We start from the raw sequence: 15,700 nt of genomic DNA on the forward strand, positions 1-15,700 counted from the left end.
TTACTATCTCTTGTACAGGTGTTGGTTGTATGATCGTACTTAGTATTGTGGAAGTGTTTTTTTTTCACCATTGTTTTGTACGTGTTGTATCTGTTGTTGTTGGGTGGTAAAGTGTTTATATTTTGTTTTTTGTGTGTTTGGGTAGGGAATTGTAGGTAATGAAAGTCAAGATTATAGAATGGTTGGTCTTCCTATCTTTTGTTATTTATACCGAAGGGGCCGAAGACGAAGGTCGCTGCAGACTGGTAGATGATCATTCTTTTAAAAATTTACATGAATCCGTATGCTATCTCAGCTGCCTTTCGGATGCACTAAACAAATTATACACCAATGGAGAGAGGAAGTTGCTTGTGAATGAGGAAGTATATGCGAACGCATCTCGTATATTGGATGATATGGAAGGGAGAGCAGGTGAAAGTGTCAAATATTTGAGTGTTATTAGTGATGCAATGGGAGGGAAACATGATAAATTGGAAAAACTTATATCTTATGGAAATACAATGGGAGACCTGGTGGCTAAGGTAGGTGGATTATTTGCTGATGTTAATGAAAGTGTGAGGGTGGTGAGAGAGCTGTTGCCCACTGCCCTCATGGAAGCAAATAGATACTATACGGCCAGTGCAGAAATTACAAGGACTGTGTGGGATGATGTTAAGGCGGTAGAGGGCAGCGACGAGGAAGCTGCAAAGTGTAAAGGAGAAAACATTGGTGTTACAGAGTTCCCGACGACTTGTGGCAACCACACATGTCCTTTGAGAGATAATGTAAGTGACGATACTCTTCAAAAGTATAAGGACGGGTGCCTTGAAATAAATGTGCTGAAGACTCCCGGATATGTAAGTGAATGCTTGAACCGACCAAGGAACAAATTGTACATGGATGGTGCGGTAAATAATTTGAGCGACACAATAAAGTGGAGAGGGGAGAGTCGAGACGGAGCCATTTTTTTCCAGCTGACGGTCCAAGTACAAAATGTCTTTGGTCCCCTTATCGGACCTTTTTCCGCCGGGCAGCCCCCTCCCGTACTTCTTGAAGTAATGTCAAATATCACCTCTCTTCACTCCCACTTTAACAAGGTGCATAACAACTTCACGTCGCTGCTATTCGACATTGATGTTGCTGGTAATGTTACCACCGCTAATTCTTCCATCTGACAAATATGTTCATATACATTTCCTCCTACCCAATAATGTGTTTGCATACATGCTTTTATGCGCGTTCGCACGCGTCCATGTTCTTATTTTTTTTCAGACATGTTGTGTTTCCACGGAAAAAAGTCCAAACCTTGTGAAGTGGTAATGTTATAACGTCTCAAATACTTGTATTTACAGTGTGCGTGTACAAAACAAGTTCTTTCCTGTAGCTTATCTTTCAGAGCTTGTTTGTTATTATAAGAATTGCTAAAGTTTGTAAGGTATGAAATTGAAGCATTGGTAGTGGTAGTGTCTCTTGGCTGCCGCGTTACGATGTTTCCTCTGGGGTCATAGCGTGGATGTGTTTCCCGCGTGGGATCATACCATGAGGAAGCATCGTAAACATATGGGTAACACCTTCTTCTACGTTTCCGGTACCATCCCTAACTGTTTTCGAGGAACGCCGATGCAAGAAGTAGCAGTTTTTAGCTGCCCTGTCTAAATGTGTTGAAAGCGATGCATTGGCTAAATGACTGTGGACGGTGGGTTGGAGAACGATGAACATGGTTGGTAAAGGGGGCTTGGAGTGCCTCCTGAGCGAGCTGACAAGTCTGGATATTTCGCTAAGTGTATCGATAGAATCCAAGACAGTTTTCGGGGAGAGGTATATCTAGTCTCTTTTCCAAGCTAGAAGAATTTGAAAATGAAAAAGACAATTACTACGCGTACAAATGTACATAAAAGGAACAGTCGTTCGATTCTTCCTGTTTCTTTCCTCAACGTAAAAGCAATGGATCTTATTGACGTCACACTTATGTGGGGAAATCATTATTCAGGTGCTGCCGTTGGTATCTCTCAGGTATGTTCGTGGAAGTTGGAAGAACGATGCAGTAGAAAAGAGTGGTTTATAACGGCATTGCATTGTGAGCGATGTAGCCAAGTTTTGTACTTAAAAGGCGATGTGAGGTATCACCCATACCTCCGTAGCAGCCTTTTATGCTAGTTTACCGCATTTGAACGTGGTCTCATAGCTGTGGCGGAAGGGAGGGCAATCTGTTGGCACAAATGGGAAAATGTTGCCATTCTCTTGCTAATATTCTGTTTTCCCATTAAGCTCATTCATGAAGGCGAGACCCACGTCGTATTTATTATTATGTCCGAAACGAAGCATAAGACTAATTTTTTATCTATCATTCAAATCTTCCACGCACCAAGAGCTGGCAATGGTTCTACCCCATTTTTTTTTTTGTTGTTGTGGCCCAAGCCTTGAAAGCCTTTTCGAAATCACACCGTGCAGGAGGAAACCCTTCATTTCATCCACCACTATTTTCGTTTTGAGCTGGGTGAGTTCCACTTTAAGCGTCAAATACAGGAGGCAACTTTGTCATAATCTTCTGCCGTTGCTGCGCCGTTTCGCGTAAAGTTACGGCAGGATTTCCCTTTGTTTTCTTAATGCTACCATGCAAGATTGAAACATTATGTTTAATCGTAAGTGAAAAGACGTCAAACTTATGATCCGCAAGGCAAATTTCACTGTGCGCCAGTCTGTTAATATTGACTATACAAGAAACACTCGTTAGAACCATAGGCGTAAGTACAGTATTAATGTAACAACTAAGAGCTATTAATAGCACCCAGAGCCCTCGGAAAGATTGAGGTCAGAAACCTATCCGCCGAAAAAAACACTCCGCATCCCAAAGCAATGTAAAAAAAAAAAAAAACATTTTCCGTATTCGTTTTTTTTTCCAGAGCATTCCATTTTAGGCATGTTTCGCGGTCATTTTGTCTCGCATGCGACTCCGAACGGCCTCACGTCACCTCCTCAAGGATAAGTTGTCTAATTGGCGGTGGTTACGTATTTTAGTTTCGCCTCTTCTCGCCACTCAGAACAAGCGATACTTGAAAGTGTGGGATGCCAAACAGTAGATGACAACCAATGGCATCCGTAGCGTCCTTCAGTATTCGGCGTTGGAGAGTTCCACTCTCCCATGCCCCTGTGGTTATGCCGGCCACCTCAACGTGGTGCCAGGGTCCAGTACCCCGTCTCATCAGGGGAAGCCAAGAGCCAGCAGCGTTCCTTTCATGGGGAACACTGCTTTGCTCCGGCTACGGCATCAAAAAGCACAGGGATCAGCAGCGTCTTTCTGGGACACCGTTTTTCATTTGTTGGTCCCTGGGCACGTGTTCTAGTGCTGTCGGCGGCGGAGCTTTAGAGGCCACAAACCTTAGGATCCAAGCGTTTCTACTCACACTACATTCATCCCCCGTATACGTCAAATCCGCTTTGGGAACCCTCATTGAAAGAAGCAGCTCCAAGATCCAAAGCGGCTTGAGCGTCACGCCCTCGGCATCCGGCGCCACAGTGGGATTCTTCAATTTCGTTTGACGTATCACTATTGTGGACCTTGATTGCTTTTCTTTTGGTAGGCGGGAGGGCAGTCACTAAAAGTTTAAAAGTTTCATTCATCCACTTTTTGAGGGTCGTTTTGTAAGTGAGCCTTTCCCTCCGTCGGATGGCGTTGTTCTTCGACCTCCCTCCGAAGCGGCTGTTGACTAACCCCTTTAAGTTTGGTATTTTTCTGTCTGATGCCGGGGACTAAACCCCCTTTTGGCACCGGAAACAGGCACTGTCACATACAGAATAGCTTGGGACGTCGGCTAAATCACGCTGTTTACACCACACACACCCCCAACGAGTTGCAGAACTGTTTCTTCACCTTTGCGCCGCTCTGTCTATTGAAGCGAAACCCACCTTCCTTTTTCCATGCAGGGAGGCGGTGACGGATGAGCACTTTTCATTACCTTATACATTCGGGGGTTAACGGAAACACCAAACAAAGTCCTTCCATGTTTATTGTCTAATTTTTGTGTGGCAGTCCACTCCGACGTTCCACTCCCTATGATATGTAGTATCGAGGGATGCCTCTGTTTTGTTATTCCTTATCTTTCACGTAATTTCCCCCCCCCCCCTGAGTTGGCCTTTTAATCCTCTCGATTGAGCATCAATGTGCATTTTTGTTTTCTAACTCTTCAGTTCCCTGAGACGTGCTACCATCAGACAGAATGGTGGAAATTAACTCCCACTATTTGCTTGCGCCACCCCAGTTCTGCTTAACTTTTTCAACCCTTCTATTTTTACATCCAAATGGTTGAGGAAGTAAGCTGACGTAACATGAACTGAATATCACACAAAAAAGCATAAGTGTATCGATCAGCCTTTGTAAAGCAGCCGATAACGTTTCCTCTTAGCGGCCCCCAGGCACTTAAAGGCGAGTTTGGAGGCCCAATTTTCATTTTCAAGGTAGGTGGGTCATGCTTCTTAAATATCAAAGAATACAAGTATGGTTGCTTGCTCCTGAGCTAAAGTGAGCCAACTGCGGACAAAAGGCTGCCTTTTTCTCGGCATATCCACTATAACCAACATCCTAGGCGGGAGGAAGCCATCCACATTGGACTGAATCCCCCCCCCCAAATGATTGGGCCGAGGGTTCGCTAACATCTCCGTTAAGAAGTGAGAGTGAATAAAGGAGACCTTAGACTGGCAGGATGGTGCAGGCTCTGGCAGCGCAAATGAAATTCCTTAAACTGAGGAGTTCGGTACCGCGGCACATTTTCAAGGTGCTTGCTGAGAGTCCACTGACGACCGGGCCCCGTTTCCCCCAGCAAGCTACCACTTGTCGTCCTATCCGTGCTCGCGGCAGTTGCCCCCGTGGCGCGGCGGTGGGGTGGTTGGTGTCGTTTGTGGCAGAAATGCTGCAATATATTGAAGTCGACCTTTTTATTTGGGGTTTCCCCCTCTCGAAACCTGCACAAAAGGTTGTTTTTTGCATGGCCCATGGAACGTCCGTGCGGTGTGAGTGTTATCCGACCCTTCTCCCATCGGCGTAGTGTCTTCGGAGAAACCATCTTTGTTTTTCTTATAACGTTTCGCACGGCTAACCGGTTTCGCTGCACACCCTCTACATGCAGAGTACGAAAAAGAAGTCTACAGTTGGATTTTGCATTTTCCAACTTCCAAGACATTGAAGTGGTTTCCACGTCGTAGGGAGGCTCTCGCATGGAAGGTATGATACAGCTTGCATATATCGCTCTTTTCAGTTGCCGAAGACAAATTGTACTCTCATAAAGACTCCGGGACTCAGTTGACACCCATGCGTGCCCACGTGTCGCGTATGTGAAACGAGCTTTCTCCTCCGAACCGCTATGAATGATAATCCATTTCCTCTCATTTGAACTGGCACTGTGAACAGCTAGCCGAAGAGTGTTTAAACAGCCGGGCGCATCAGCGGGTAACCTTTCCGCCTCCCACACCGTAATCAGTGGTGGGACAGAGTCACCTTCGGAAGCTTTATCTAATGAAGGAAAAGGGAAATGCGCCTCCTATCGCTTCGCCTCGGTGGAAGCAGTAAGCCACAGAGGACTCCCCTACTAGAGGCACTGCGTCCCCAACACCTCTTCAGATCCACAAAAAGTGTGACAATAGCAATGGAAACAGTAACGGTTGCAACGTCATCTCCCTCTTTGTTCTATTCAGTACTCGTGTTCGGATTGATGGCCGTGAAATCTTGTATGGCATGAAATTTCCTGGTGTTATTGGTACGAAGGAAATGGGGATGTGAGTTTAATCAGTGGTCGCTGCTGTGAGCAACGGGAAAAATTTGTACGGATGATGTTTCTCATTTCTCATGAACGCGAATAGAGCAGTCATGACTTCATGAGAAGACTATACGTGCAACTCCATCGCTTTGTGTATCAAACAAAGGTTGCTGAAAAATAAAAAGAGTGTCTACCTTTCTTTTTTTTTTTTTGCTAAAGCTGTCTGGGTTACCACGTGTGCCAAGGACACTGCACTCCTGAAAAAGATTATGGATACAGAGGTAACAATTGGTGGTTCTTCTCACAGCAGCGGTGTAAAGAAAAAAAATATGTGGAAATAAACATGAAAAAAAAAAAATGGTACAAGCAAAGTGTGAGCGGCAGGACTTTGTGCTGCGAGTGGGCGTTTACAATAATTCAATTGAAGTCGATGTCTCCCTTTGGAGTTCTTCCTCAGGAAGCCGAGAGCACTCTCACTTTCTCTCCTCAAAGGTGAAGCGTGCGCAACCGCATTTTCTTCCCACTGACATGCGTAGGGTGCGATGTTTCTTAGACATTGGCGACCACTACTAACGATGGCCGGAACAGGGCGGCAGGTAAGCGCGTAACTCTCGCCGATGGGAACAAATGTGGACGGAAACCCCACCCCCCCCCAACTCCGACTCTACTTCGGCGAAGAAAAAAGAGCAGACATATTATTAAAGACGAAAGACTGCATCAACCGAAAAGCTATATCTCTCGAAGATTGACATCAGCCTTGCGCAGGGAGAGTGCTAATCTTCTCTGTTGAATTTCCAGTTTGTGGATGTCCCCGAAGGGCTCCACTGGGAGCCACCACTATTGTTCCTTCTCTAACATTTTATGGAAAAAGTCATTTCTAAATAAAAACAAAACACTAAAAATATCCCTGCTTCGGCGTGGCCGCTTAGCACAGTGGCAGTGCACCACTCTCGTAAAGTGGGGGTCGCGAGTTCGATTCTCGCAGTGGCCTCGTTTTTTCGCCGGACCAAGTTCCGCGAACTTTGAAGATTTGAGAACTCGTTTGTGGGCGTGAAAAAGTCCTTCCGGCCGGAATCGAACCAGCGACCCTGTGATACCCGCATACTCTACAGTCACATGCTCTACCAATTGAGCTACAGAAGGCTGACTGCCGCAGTAGTCGGGAGACTTGTTATATGTGCCGCTGGTCACGCGACTGCTCGGTTGTCAAACATCGTCTATTGAGAGTCGTGCGGTTCCTTATCTTCTTTATTGTTAACCCGGCTCTGGCCTTCCTCCCTGGCAAGTTGGGCCGCAAACGGACCGCCCGCGTTTGGTTGGGACACCGTCTTTTTTCTGTACGTATTTCTTGATTAACCGCACATGAAGACAATGTGGTAGCCGCGGCACTTATAGCTGATTGGTGAATATTGTTCCGCGGACAGCGGCACACTGGGTTCCGGTGCCGTCGTCCCGGAAGTCTATAATGAGTCGGGGGCGCGTAGGTGTTGGAGACGAGGCCGCGCAGAAAAAGAAGCAGTGACAGAGAGGCTGGCGCAAAATGTTGAGTGTATGTTTTTGGAAGAATAGAAATTTCACTGGCTACTGCACTTCTGATGGGTGTTGTTCTTCCTTGAGTTTCTGCTTTGCGAGATTTCAGGGGTTGCGGGTAATCTTATTTTATGTGGAAATGTTTCCTTGAAACAATTCTATCGCCTCTCCGTGTGATTTCAATAGGGAATAAGGATGTGGATTTGTGACGAGGTGACACCTCTGTTGTTTTCTTTCCTGTGTGGGGAGTGACAGGGCGTTCTTCACCGCAACACGTCACAACAAAAGAATATCAACACAACATTGGAGAGTTTGAGTTTCTTTGTAACGTTTATGGGATCGCCCAGGCGAGGGCACCGAAACACCAATTTAGGGACAAAAAAGTTAGAGGATGAGATTAAGAAAAAGTTTGAAGCAGTGGTGAATAAGACGAATGAGGATGAAGATGAGTCCGCTGGAGAACGAACCTCGCGTTAAAATGTCGAGGAGTCGTGGGAAAAGGCGAAAGTATTGAAGGAGGAGGCTGGGGACGAACAGGAAAAATGAGCTACAAGAGAGCCGAGAATGTGACAAGAGTAGTATACGGAGGCATTGCAGATGAAATGGAAAATATGAACGTATCAACCTAAGATACTATGGAGGATAACAACGCCACGGTGTTCAAGAGCAGCGGTAGCGGTCCGGTCTTTACTTCGGTGCAAAAGTCGCGGTAATCAACCCCTTAAAACCAGGGGCAGCCCCTTTTTCCCCTTTTCTTTTCCATAGTTCCCCACACGTGCGTCTGTTGGTGTTGGCTTCTCACATCCTGTTGAGTCCGCGCGCGGAAAACAAATAGATGCGTACCCACATACGCCGCAACGATGCATCTGAGGGACAAGTTGCTGATCCCTATTGATTACGACACGCTCGAGGGTAATTTTGCATTTATACTGAACGCTCTCCGAATCCCTTTCTCGAATGAATGGCTGGCTGCTTCTGCCCATTGACACATGCGCGAAGCTTTTGTTTTCTCTTTGAGTCTCGTTTCCCCCCTCGCTTCCTCTTAGCAGTTGTTATTTTTCCGCACATCAGCATCATACGCATCCCACCAGCTTTGATGTATCCAACCGGAGACAATTTCTTTTGTTGTTTTTTGTGTGTCGAATCGCCTCACCGGCGTCAGGTTCCTTCTGCTTCTTCACATTCGCCTCCTCTCTTCACCCCTTCTCGACTGAAACCTATGTGGGTCAGTCAAACTTTCTACCAAATAATAACAATAAAAATGAGGGCACATACCGAGACCACCGTGCTAAGAAGAAGAGATACGAAGATATGATGAACCCCAAATCTGAGCATTGTGGCAGCGACTCAGGCATGTGCATGGGATAAGTTTTAGTTTTTTTTTGTTGTGGGTGCAGCTATTCACTTACCATTCTCTTTTCAGTTTCCTCTATATTCAGCAACGTTATGATTATTCTTTTCTTTTCTTTTCCATTTTTTTTTTTCAAAGTTAAGCCTTACCTTTTCCCTCCCTCTTCTCCCGTCCCCTCCTGGTGTTAAAAAATTACAATATTCCAATTAGCATTCACCCATCAGCTACTTTTACCTCGTTGACGATTCTTACGCCCTTACCCCTTAATTCCTGTTTCTTTTCCTCCGTCACATTACTGCCAGCAACAACTACCTCTTTGAGAAAATTGCAAAAGTCCAAGAATTTCAGGTCTTCCAACTTCTCACAGTTTTTCAAACTGAGTTTCTCCACTCTGTTAATGAGCTCATTTATACCCTCGACAGCTGAAAGCTCCCTATTCCCCGCCAAGATGAGTGTTTTAAGTTCCCTCAAATAAGTGAGTCCGTGAAGCTTTTCTAACTTGACACAGTCGTGAATGTCAATTACCTCCAGCCGCGTACATCTGCTCACGTGAACGTCTTTTAGCTCTTCGCAGTCGCTAATGTTCAGTTGCATCAAATTCGTGGCTCCCTCCAAATCTAGTTCCATCATTCTTTCGCAATGGGAGATGGTGATACATGATAAGGTCCTGTGACCTTTCAGAGGTGTGAGATTCCTCAATGTTTTACATCCGCTAAGTGTGAGCATTTCCAAGTTTACGCAGTCTTTCAGATCCGATATGTTCGTGAGCATTCCGCAATTACTGATGCTGAATTTTTTCAACTCTACACATTTCCCTACTCCATCCAAAGTCAGGAGTCCACAACAATCGCGAACTTCGAGATCTAACGTGCTTTTGAAAACGGTCACACAAAACAACCCGGCCACCTCCGGGTATCCCGCAAGACTTATTTTTCTTGAATTCTCCGGGGAATCGACGGCCGGTTCCCTCGTCATATTCATCACCGGTACCACCATATGCTATTCTAATTTTTGTTTTTGTGCGCGTGTTAGTTATGATATTGTATATGTTCTTTTTCTTTTCTTCCCTTTTCCTCCTCCCCCTCCTCCTCAAAGTAAATACTACTGTATTTCACGTACAAAATCTAGCCTGTACAAATGGCTAAACAACAGTTTATAGGTGAAAAAATGTATTTGAAGCAAAAGATATAAGATTTATACCTGTTTGTATACACACATATACTGTTTTAGTCTTTTTTTCGGAGCATGCACAAGCACAACATCGGCACAAGGTGGGTGCAAACTATATATATGTATATATATTGTGTGTGTGTGTGTGCATGTGTGTATGTGCGCGCTCACGCTCGCGGAAGAAAAAATTAGAGCAAATTGGTCGATTAAACTGCCGTTCAAGACAATGCAGTTAACAGAAGCAAAGACAAACATACCCTCAAAACCAAATGAATATTATTTCCATGCGAGGAACCGTTGCTTTCCGAATGATCCGCGCTTTTTTTGGGTCTTGATGAATCGTTGGCCCCTTTACGCCAGAAGCGCCATTCCCGTTTAGTATCCCCTTGATTCTCTTTGGAGCAGTTTAATTGTTCCAGGAGGAACGAGCGATTTTCCTTGGATATATTGTGTTCAATGAATACCGCTGCGTTTAAATTTCCACTGGAGTCAAAGCAGAATTTCTCTTTGCACTCTTGAAGAACTCTTTCCTCGGCAGCCGCAACATCTTTTTTATGATTTGTTTCCATTTCTTCCGCTGCCTGTTTTGCCTCGGCTTGCAACATTGCAATGCCCATATCCTTTATCATATGCGAGATGTGAAGTTTTTGCACCATTGCGGTCAGCACACCCAGTTTATGGGTAAGAACTCGCACGCGGGTTTTGAGATCTTCATTTTCTTTCTCTGATATATTCCTTCTTTCTTCAGCAAATCGCTTCTCGCTGATCATTGCCCTCGTCAGTCCGTCCATATATCGAACTCGATCTTCAAGATCTTGCTTTTGCGTCCGGTGCGCATCACTTGTGCGGAGGCATTCGTCTTTTTCCTGCTCCAACTCACTTCTCTGCTTTTCCCACATCTTCTCCTTCTCGGCGCAATTATCACGAGGAGTTTCTTGCGTTTTTATTTTTTCCTGAAGTTTGTAAAGCTCTGCCTTGCAAGCGGCGTACCTCCCGCCTTCTTCCATGTTCTTTTTGATGATGACTACCGCCCGCCGCCTGCACTCGGATTCATCATCACATAACCCCGCCGCCTTTTCCTCTATAGAATCCCCCAAATCCCCCAAATCACAACTGCATTCTGCGCTTTCATCAGCCTCAACAAATGATTGCGGCAGAAAAGCCAACAGAAAAAGTACTGCTTCAAGAAACAGCGCACCAGTCTTTCTTCCCATCGCACCTTTATTTATCTGTGATCAATCTAATCAGTACACGCACAGTGAAGAAAGGAGAAAAGCAACGAAACATAATCAAAAGAGCCATTATGTCGCGTGGCAAAGCGAACTGTATAAATAAATAAATGTTTATATTAAAGCCCAACGACAAGGTGCTTTGAGGAGCGCAACAATCGTTGTTTATAAACTCGTTAAAGTGTGTGGTGAATGTGGTCTCTCTCTCTCTCTTTTTTTTTTTGAAATCCTTTAACGGTTTCTAACTCTTCGGCACGGCATTTTCCGCGTTGGGGAGCGGAATGCAGAGGGCGTAGCGCGTTGTTATTTATTTCTGTTATGAATACTTTTCCCCCCTCTCTGAATCACAGTGTCTTTCGCCATGCAAACCAATACCAGAAGTGACCAGCTGTTTTTCCTCACTTTCCCCCCTAAACACATTTCATACCTTTCCTGAAATGAGGCACCAAATGCAAACTTTACTCCGAACTCAACGGCAAACACCTGCAGGGATATGTGCATCACTAACGATGGTAAAAATAAAATGAAATAAAAAGAGCTGTGTGATACGTGTCTTCATTTTAAGACATTATATCCGCCACCACTACGAAATGGCACGTGGCCAATCAACGCGGCATAACAAAACATTCCATTTCCATCGGTAAGGAACCTCCCCCTCCTCCTCCTCCTCCTTTATATCCAAATACCAAACAACTTTCATACGCCCCTGCTGTAAACCACACTCGTCCTAATATTCTCAGTTCCCTTAATTGAGCTCATTGACGGGGAATATAACGTGCCGGGGAAATATCAGACGCATGTGCGCCATATGGGAGAAATCGTGATGATGATCTGAATGGAGCCCTATCTTTTCTAATTTTTTTTGCTTTGTGATGGCGGTGACGAGGAAACTTGCGTCCATGAGGGTCACTGGATACCATTGCATAAAAAGCAGAGAACAACAATATAGCGGAACCGGCTGGCAGTATATTTTCCTCCCCATGAAACCCCCGTCAGCACCTCTTTGATATGCATGGGTTTTAGCACATTGGGAATTAAAACCGGTGCTCGGCACACGCGAGCCCCTTCCCCCCAAAAAAGTATCGGAACGTACGGACATTTGCCACGAAGTACATAATGAAACAAACAAAGGAACGGTGGCCCAAATAACGCACAGTTTTTTTTGTTCCGAGTAGTCTTACTCAAGAACCGGACGCATCGGCGCCTTGCCTAGTTTTTTAGTTGTCTTTTTTTTTTTTTTACTCAGCCAAACGGAATCGAAAAAGAAAGGAGGAGGGAGGAAGAAAGGGAAATAAGAAGAGCCCGTTGTATTACCTGGAGAAGTCCTTTCTTGTCTCCAACTCTCTGCGAATTGCTTGGGTTCCAAATTTACAAAAAAAAACAGCGTTACCCCATCACTCTCCTTTTTAGTATCCACACAATCTGAGCCCCAAGCCATACTGGAGAGGGCAGAGGAGTGGCTGACAGAAATTAACGAATTGTAGAGTGTTTTGGTGTTACCACCTCACCGTTGGGTCAATTTCCTTCCGACTTCCCTCGTACTGCTCTTTTCCTGCTTACTGAAGAGGCGGTGAATTCTTTCCTGTTCCCAAATGTGTTCCTTGGTTAGGGAGGGTTTTGTCATACCCATTGCTTGCCGCACATCTTTTATGGTGATGCGGTTGGCCACGTTCAAGGCCTCTTCTCTCGCCGCGGCAGCTGCAGATGGCCTCAAGATATCTTCTATTTTCTCCCGTGTCGTTCCTTTTCCCACGTTAAGCACGGCAAAATTATGTTCCACTTCACGCTCCTCACAACGCTTGGAAAGTTTCTCGATAATGCGCCTATTTACCACCATACTCGCTGATGACGCTAATCCGTTCAGGTCTGCCGGCGTCCAATTGATTGTCTGTTCGGCAATTTCTTTAATTTCCGGTAGCGTTAACTCCGCCTGAAGTTGCTCAAAGCAAATTGTCAAGATGTTAACCCGGTCCTCCAACGATGGAATGGGACAGTGAACAGCCTTGTCTAACCGTCCAGGCCGCAGAAGCGCCGCATCGATGAGGTCAGGACGGCTAGAGGCAGCTACAACGTAGACATCTTTTCTGCTTTCCACGCCATCCAGGTAACACAGAAGTTGGTTAACCACTCTGTCTGTTACACCGGAGTTGTCCACCCCCCGCTGTGGGGCGACAGAGTCGAACTCGTCGAAGAAAACAACGCATGGCGCAGCAGCTTGCGCGCGCTCAAAAACGTCACGGATCTTCTGCTCACTCTGGCCAATGTATTTGCCAAAAACCTCAGGGCCGTTAACCACGATGCAGTTCAAGTTTTCGGAATTCACAATGGCCTCCACAACAAACGTTTTCCCGCACCCCGAGGCACCATAGAGAAGTACGCCGCTACGTGTCTTCAGTGGCAACCGTGCGAAGAGTTCTGGGTGTTTCATTGGCAGCACCAGTGTGTCATACAAAACTTTTCGCGCCTCAGCGAGGCCACCAACAGATTGCAAAGATGCCTTTTCACTTTTGAGAAATGTTATTCCCGTGTGAGACAAGGGTGTGAAGGCGGCTATGGCCCCTCGCGCGGCCTCACGAAATGGCACCCTCCCCCCATCCAACGAACTCTTTATTGGCTGCGACACCTTCCTCATATCAAACGGCGTGTAATTGCCCATGAGGTCTCCAACTTCCTCGAGAGCTTCTGCTGACTCCTTGGGGAACAATTGCTTCAGCAATGCTACTCTTGTCTTGCGATCCAGCGCCTCCACTTTGATCACTTTGGTAAAACAGTAGGCGGAGCGCAGACCCTCGTTAACACATTGTCGGTTGGCACAGGTGGCAACAACGAGAACGGACGCGGCGCCACATAGTGAAAGTGCTTCAGTAAAGCAGCGCAGGGTTCCTTCCAAAATGGCTTTTGTTGCGCCGGTGACACTCAACACCGATTCTTCCTTTTGCGCGGGCGCAACAGCGTCAAAGTTATCCAAGACTAGAACGGCCGGGGCGCACATCACACACTCAACCAGGGCTCGTTGGAGGGATGCCAACAGCTTCTCGGCTTTGCACTGAACCACGTTGATGTGGACACCGTGAAGTTCATTGAGCACAGCGCCGACGATAGCCGTCTTACCGGTTCCACTTCCACCACAAAGTAAAACATTACCATTGCTTCCATATTTGCTGTGGTGAGGCCCGAGTTTCTTAATTTCCTCGAACCAACATACCAAGTGCTCTCGAAGCTCTTGAGGAGCTGTCCCGTGCACCTCTACCACACTTTCGTAAGGTATCTGGTTGCTGAAGGGAGATGTACTGGCGGAGGGGCAGTCCCTATCTGTTGCCGTGGGTATGTTCTCATCAAGTGTTGGAAAAACGACTATATTGGATGCCTGAATGAAAGCTGGAGAGGTGCACACACCATCTTCCATTCCCTCTACCAACCGGATGGGGGCCTTCAGTGCGTTGGATCGAAGGAAGGAGGATGTGACTTCCTTCGATTCGAGAAGTTGTGAAGCCTTCGCCAGGTCCCAAAAACCCATCACAAGACCTTCACTCCAGTGGTGGCGCGCCGCCGTTGAAGGATTCATATAAAGCGACACCGCCTCTACATTTGCGTCTCCGGCCGTCGCCTCGTTGTTAAATCCCTTTTCCTTCCTCCAGGTAAGGCACCGCAGTACCGACCACGTCGGAGCACCGCTCTGTTCGACGTGACGCGTTCGAGTGGCAACAACAAATTCCGTGCCTTCGGCCATTACGGCACATCCAGATGTGACTTCGTGACCTTCACGGTCCTCAATACGCTCGACCACCATTTTCGCATTAACACCATCAAACACCGCGACATCGAGCGTCATTGCGGGGAACACCACTTGGACCTGCCGCAATAATTGTGCCTCAATGCGAAGTGCATTCTGTTCAACCACCTCACTTTCATCCACGGAGGATGGGCGCACAAGGACCGTGGCTGCCTTTGCGAATTTGAACACCGCTGTGCACTGCACTATTGCGCCATTAGTAACTCCCAGGCTCGTCGCCATGGTGACGGATATGATTAATTTAAACGCAGCAAAGTTGTGCGGCCGGTGCGCCAAGCAACCGACGTACGTGTTCTTATGACCGTCCGAAATCCTCAAGGGTACCACGAAGGGTATATTCCTTCCATAGTAGGGTAGTAGATTTCCACGGATGAATTCATTTGACACCAAGACAAATGAGTCCGTTCGGGACGGGTCGATAGAAACTTCAAAGGAGCTGTGCTGCATCCTCTTATTCTTTTTGGAGCTACACTAGTAATAATTACGTTTATAAAGGGACCCTCTAGATCGGTTGGAGAACGAAGAAACAAACGGTTGGAGTCAAAGCAATGAACCCAGGAAGGGTAGTCGGCACCATATTGTGGGTTGTCAACAATCGCATTTACCTCCTTTGGCGTATCGTTAAAGTTGAAGCGATAATTACAAAAAAAGAAACCAAGTTAAGCGTTGGCATGAACCCCGACACCCCAACCGATATCTCTGCGCGTCGTGTAACCACCACTCAGTACAACAACACGTGGGCCTGAGCTCGCAAAGGCGTGGGATGTAAAATATAGAGCAGTGGGTTGTTTCACGTCACCACATGCATCAGGACGCACTCCATCCCTCCCTTCACCAGGAATACCTTGCATCCTTTCGGAAGCAGCACACCGCGTACTGGAGTTTTGTTTCTCATATC

The 15,700-nt window shown here is 46.4% G+C and overlaps 6 protein-coding genes and 3 non-coding genes across 9 annotated transcripts, besides 6 other annotated features; 3 read left to right on the forward strand and 6 right to left on the reverse strand.

The window, feature by feature from the left end:
• Window positions 1-11,811: part of a sequence feature (sequence corresponds to BAC RPCI93-5E12) that runs on past the window's edge.
• On the forward strand, window positions 159-1,154 carry Tb927.4.1200 (expression site-associated gene (ESAG) protein, putative; the record flags this gene model as incomplete). The annotated part of the gene is made up of 1 exon (XM_839177.1): window positions 159-1,154. One exon carries the CDS (start codon window positions 159-161, stop codon window positions 1,152-1,154), a length of 996 nt encoding a protein of 331 aa, XP_844270.1.
• Window positions 3,128-3,317: a mobile genetic element.
• Tb927.4.1210 (hypothetical protein) lies at window positions 4,638-5,192 on the reverse strand (the record flags this gene model as incomplete). The annotated part of the gene is made up of 1 exon (XM_839178.1): window positions 4,638-5,192. The coding sequence occupies one exon, from the start codon at window positions 5,190-5,192 to the stop codon at window positions 4,638-4,640; it is 555 nt and encodes a 184-aa protein (XP_844271.1).
• Tb927.4.1213 lies at window positions 6,458-6,551 on the forward strand. The gene has a single exon (XR_002990003.1). It is a non-coding gene; the product is annotated as an snRNA U6 (small nuclear RNA).
• On the forward strand, window positions 6,649-6,720 carry Tb927.4.1216. Its single transcript has one exon. It is a non-coding gene; the product is annotated as a tRNA-Thr (tRNA).
• On the reverse strand, window positions 6,789-6,872 carry Tb927.4.1219. The gene has a single exon. It is a non-coding gene; the product is annotated as a tRNA-Tyr (tRNA).
• Window positions 8,713-8,743: a microsatellite.
• Window positions 8,824-9,606, reverse strand: Tb927.4.1220 (leucine-rich repeat protein (LRRP), putative; the record flags this gene model as incomplete). The annotated part of the gene is made up of 1 exon (XM_839179.1): window positions 8,824-9,606. One exon carries the CDS (start codon window positions 9,604-9,606, stop codon window positions 8,824-8,826), a length of 783 nt encoding a protein of 260 aa, XP_844272.1.
• Window positions 9,913-9,942: a microsatellite.
• On the reverse strand, window positions 9,999-10,787 carry Tb927.4.1230 (hypothetical protein; the record flags this gene model as incomplete). Its single annotated transcript, XM_839180.1, has 1 exon — window positions 9,999-10,787. The coding sequence occupies one exon, from the start codon at window positions 10,785-10,787 to the stop codon at window positions 9,999-10,001; it is 789 nt and encodes a 262-aa protein (XP_844273.1).
• Window positions 11,658-11,681: a microsatellite.
• Tb927.4.1240 (hypothetical protein) lies at window positions 11,755-12,108 on the reverse strand (the record flags this gene model as incomplete). Its single annotated transcript, XM_839181.1, has 1 exon — window positions 11,755-12,108. The coding sequence occupies one exon, from the start codon at window positions 12,106-12,108 to the stop codon at window positions 11,755-11,757; it is 354 nt and encodes a 117-aa protein (XP_844274.1).
• Window positions 11,812-15,700: part of a sequence feature (sequence corresponds to BAC RPCI93-2L9) that runs on past the window's edge.
• Window positions 12,514-15,249, reverse strand: Tb927.4.1250 (peroxisome biogenesis factor 1, putative; the record flags this gene model as incomplete). Its single annotated transcript, XM_839182.1, has 1 exon — window positions 12,514-15,249. One exon carries the CDS (start codon window positions 15,247-15,249, stop codon window positions 12,514-12,516), a length of 2,736 nt encoding a protein of 911 aa, XP_844275.1.

This window comes from Trypanosoma brucei, chromosome 4 (genome assembly GCF_000002445.2).
Source record: "Trypanosoma brucei brucei TREU927 chromosome 4, complete sequence".
Lineage (NCBI taxonomy): Eukaryota > Euglenozoa > Kinetoplastea > Trypanosomatida > Trypanosomatidae > Trypanosoma > Trypanosoma brucei.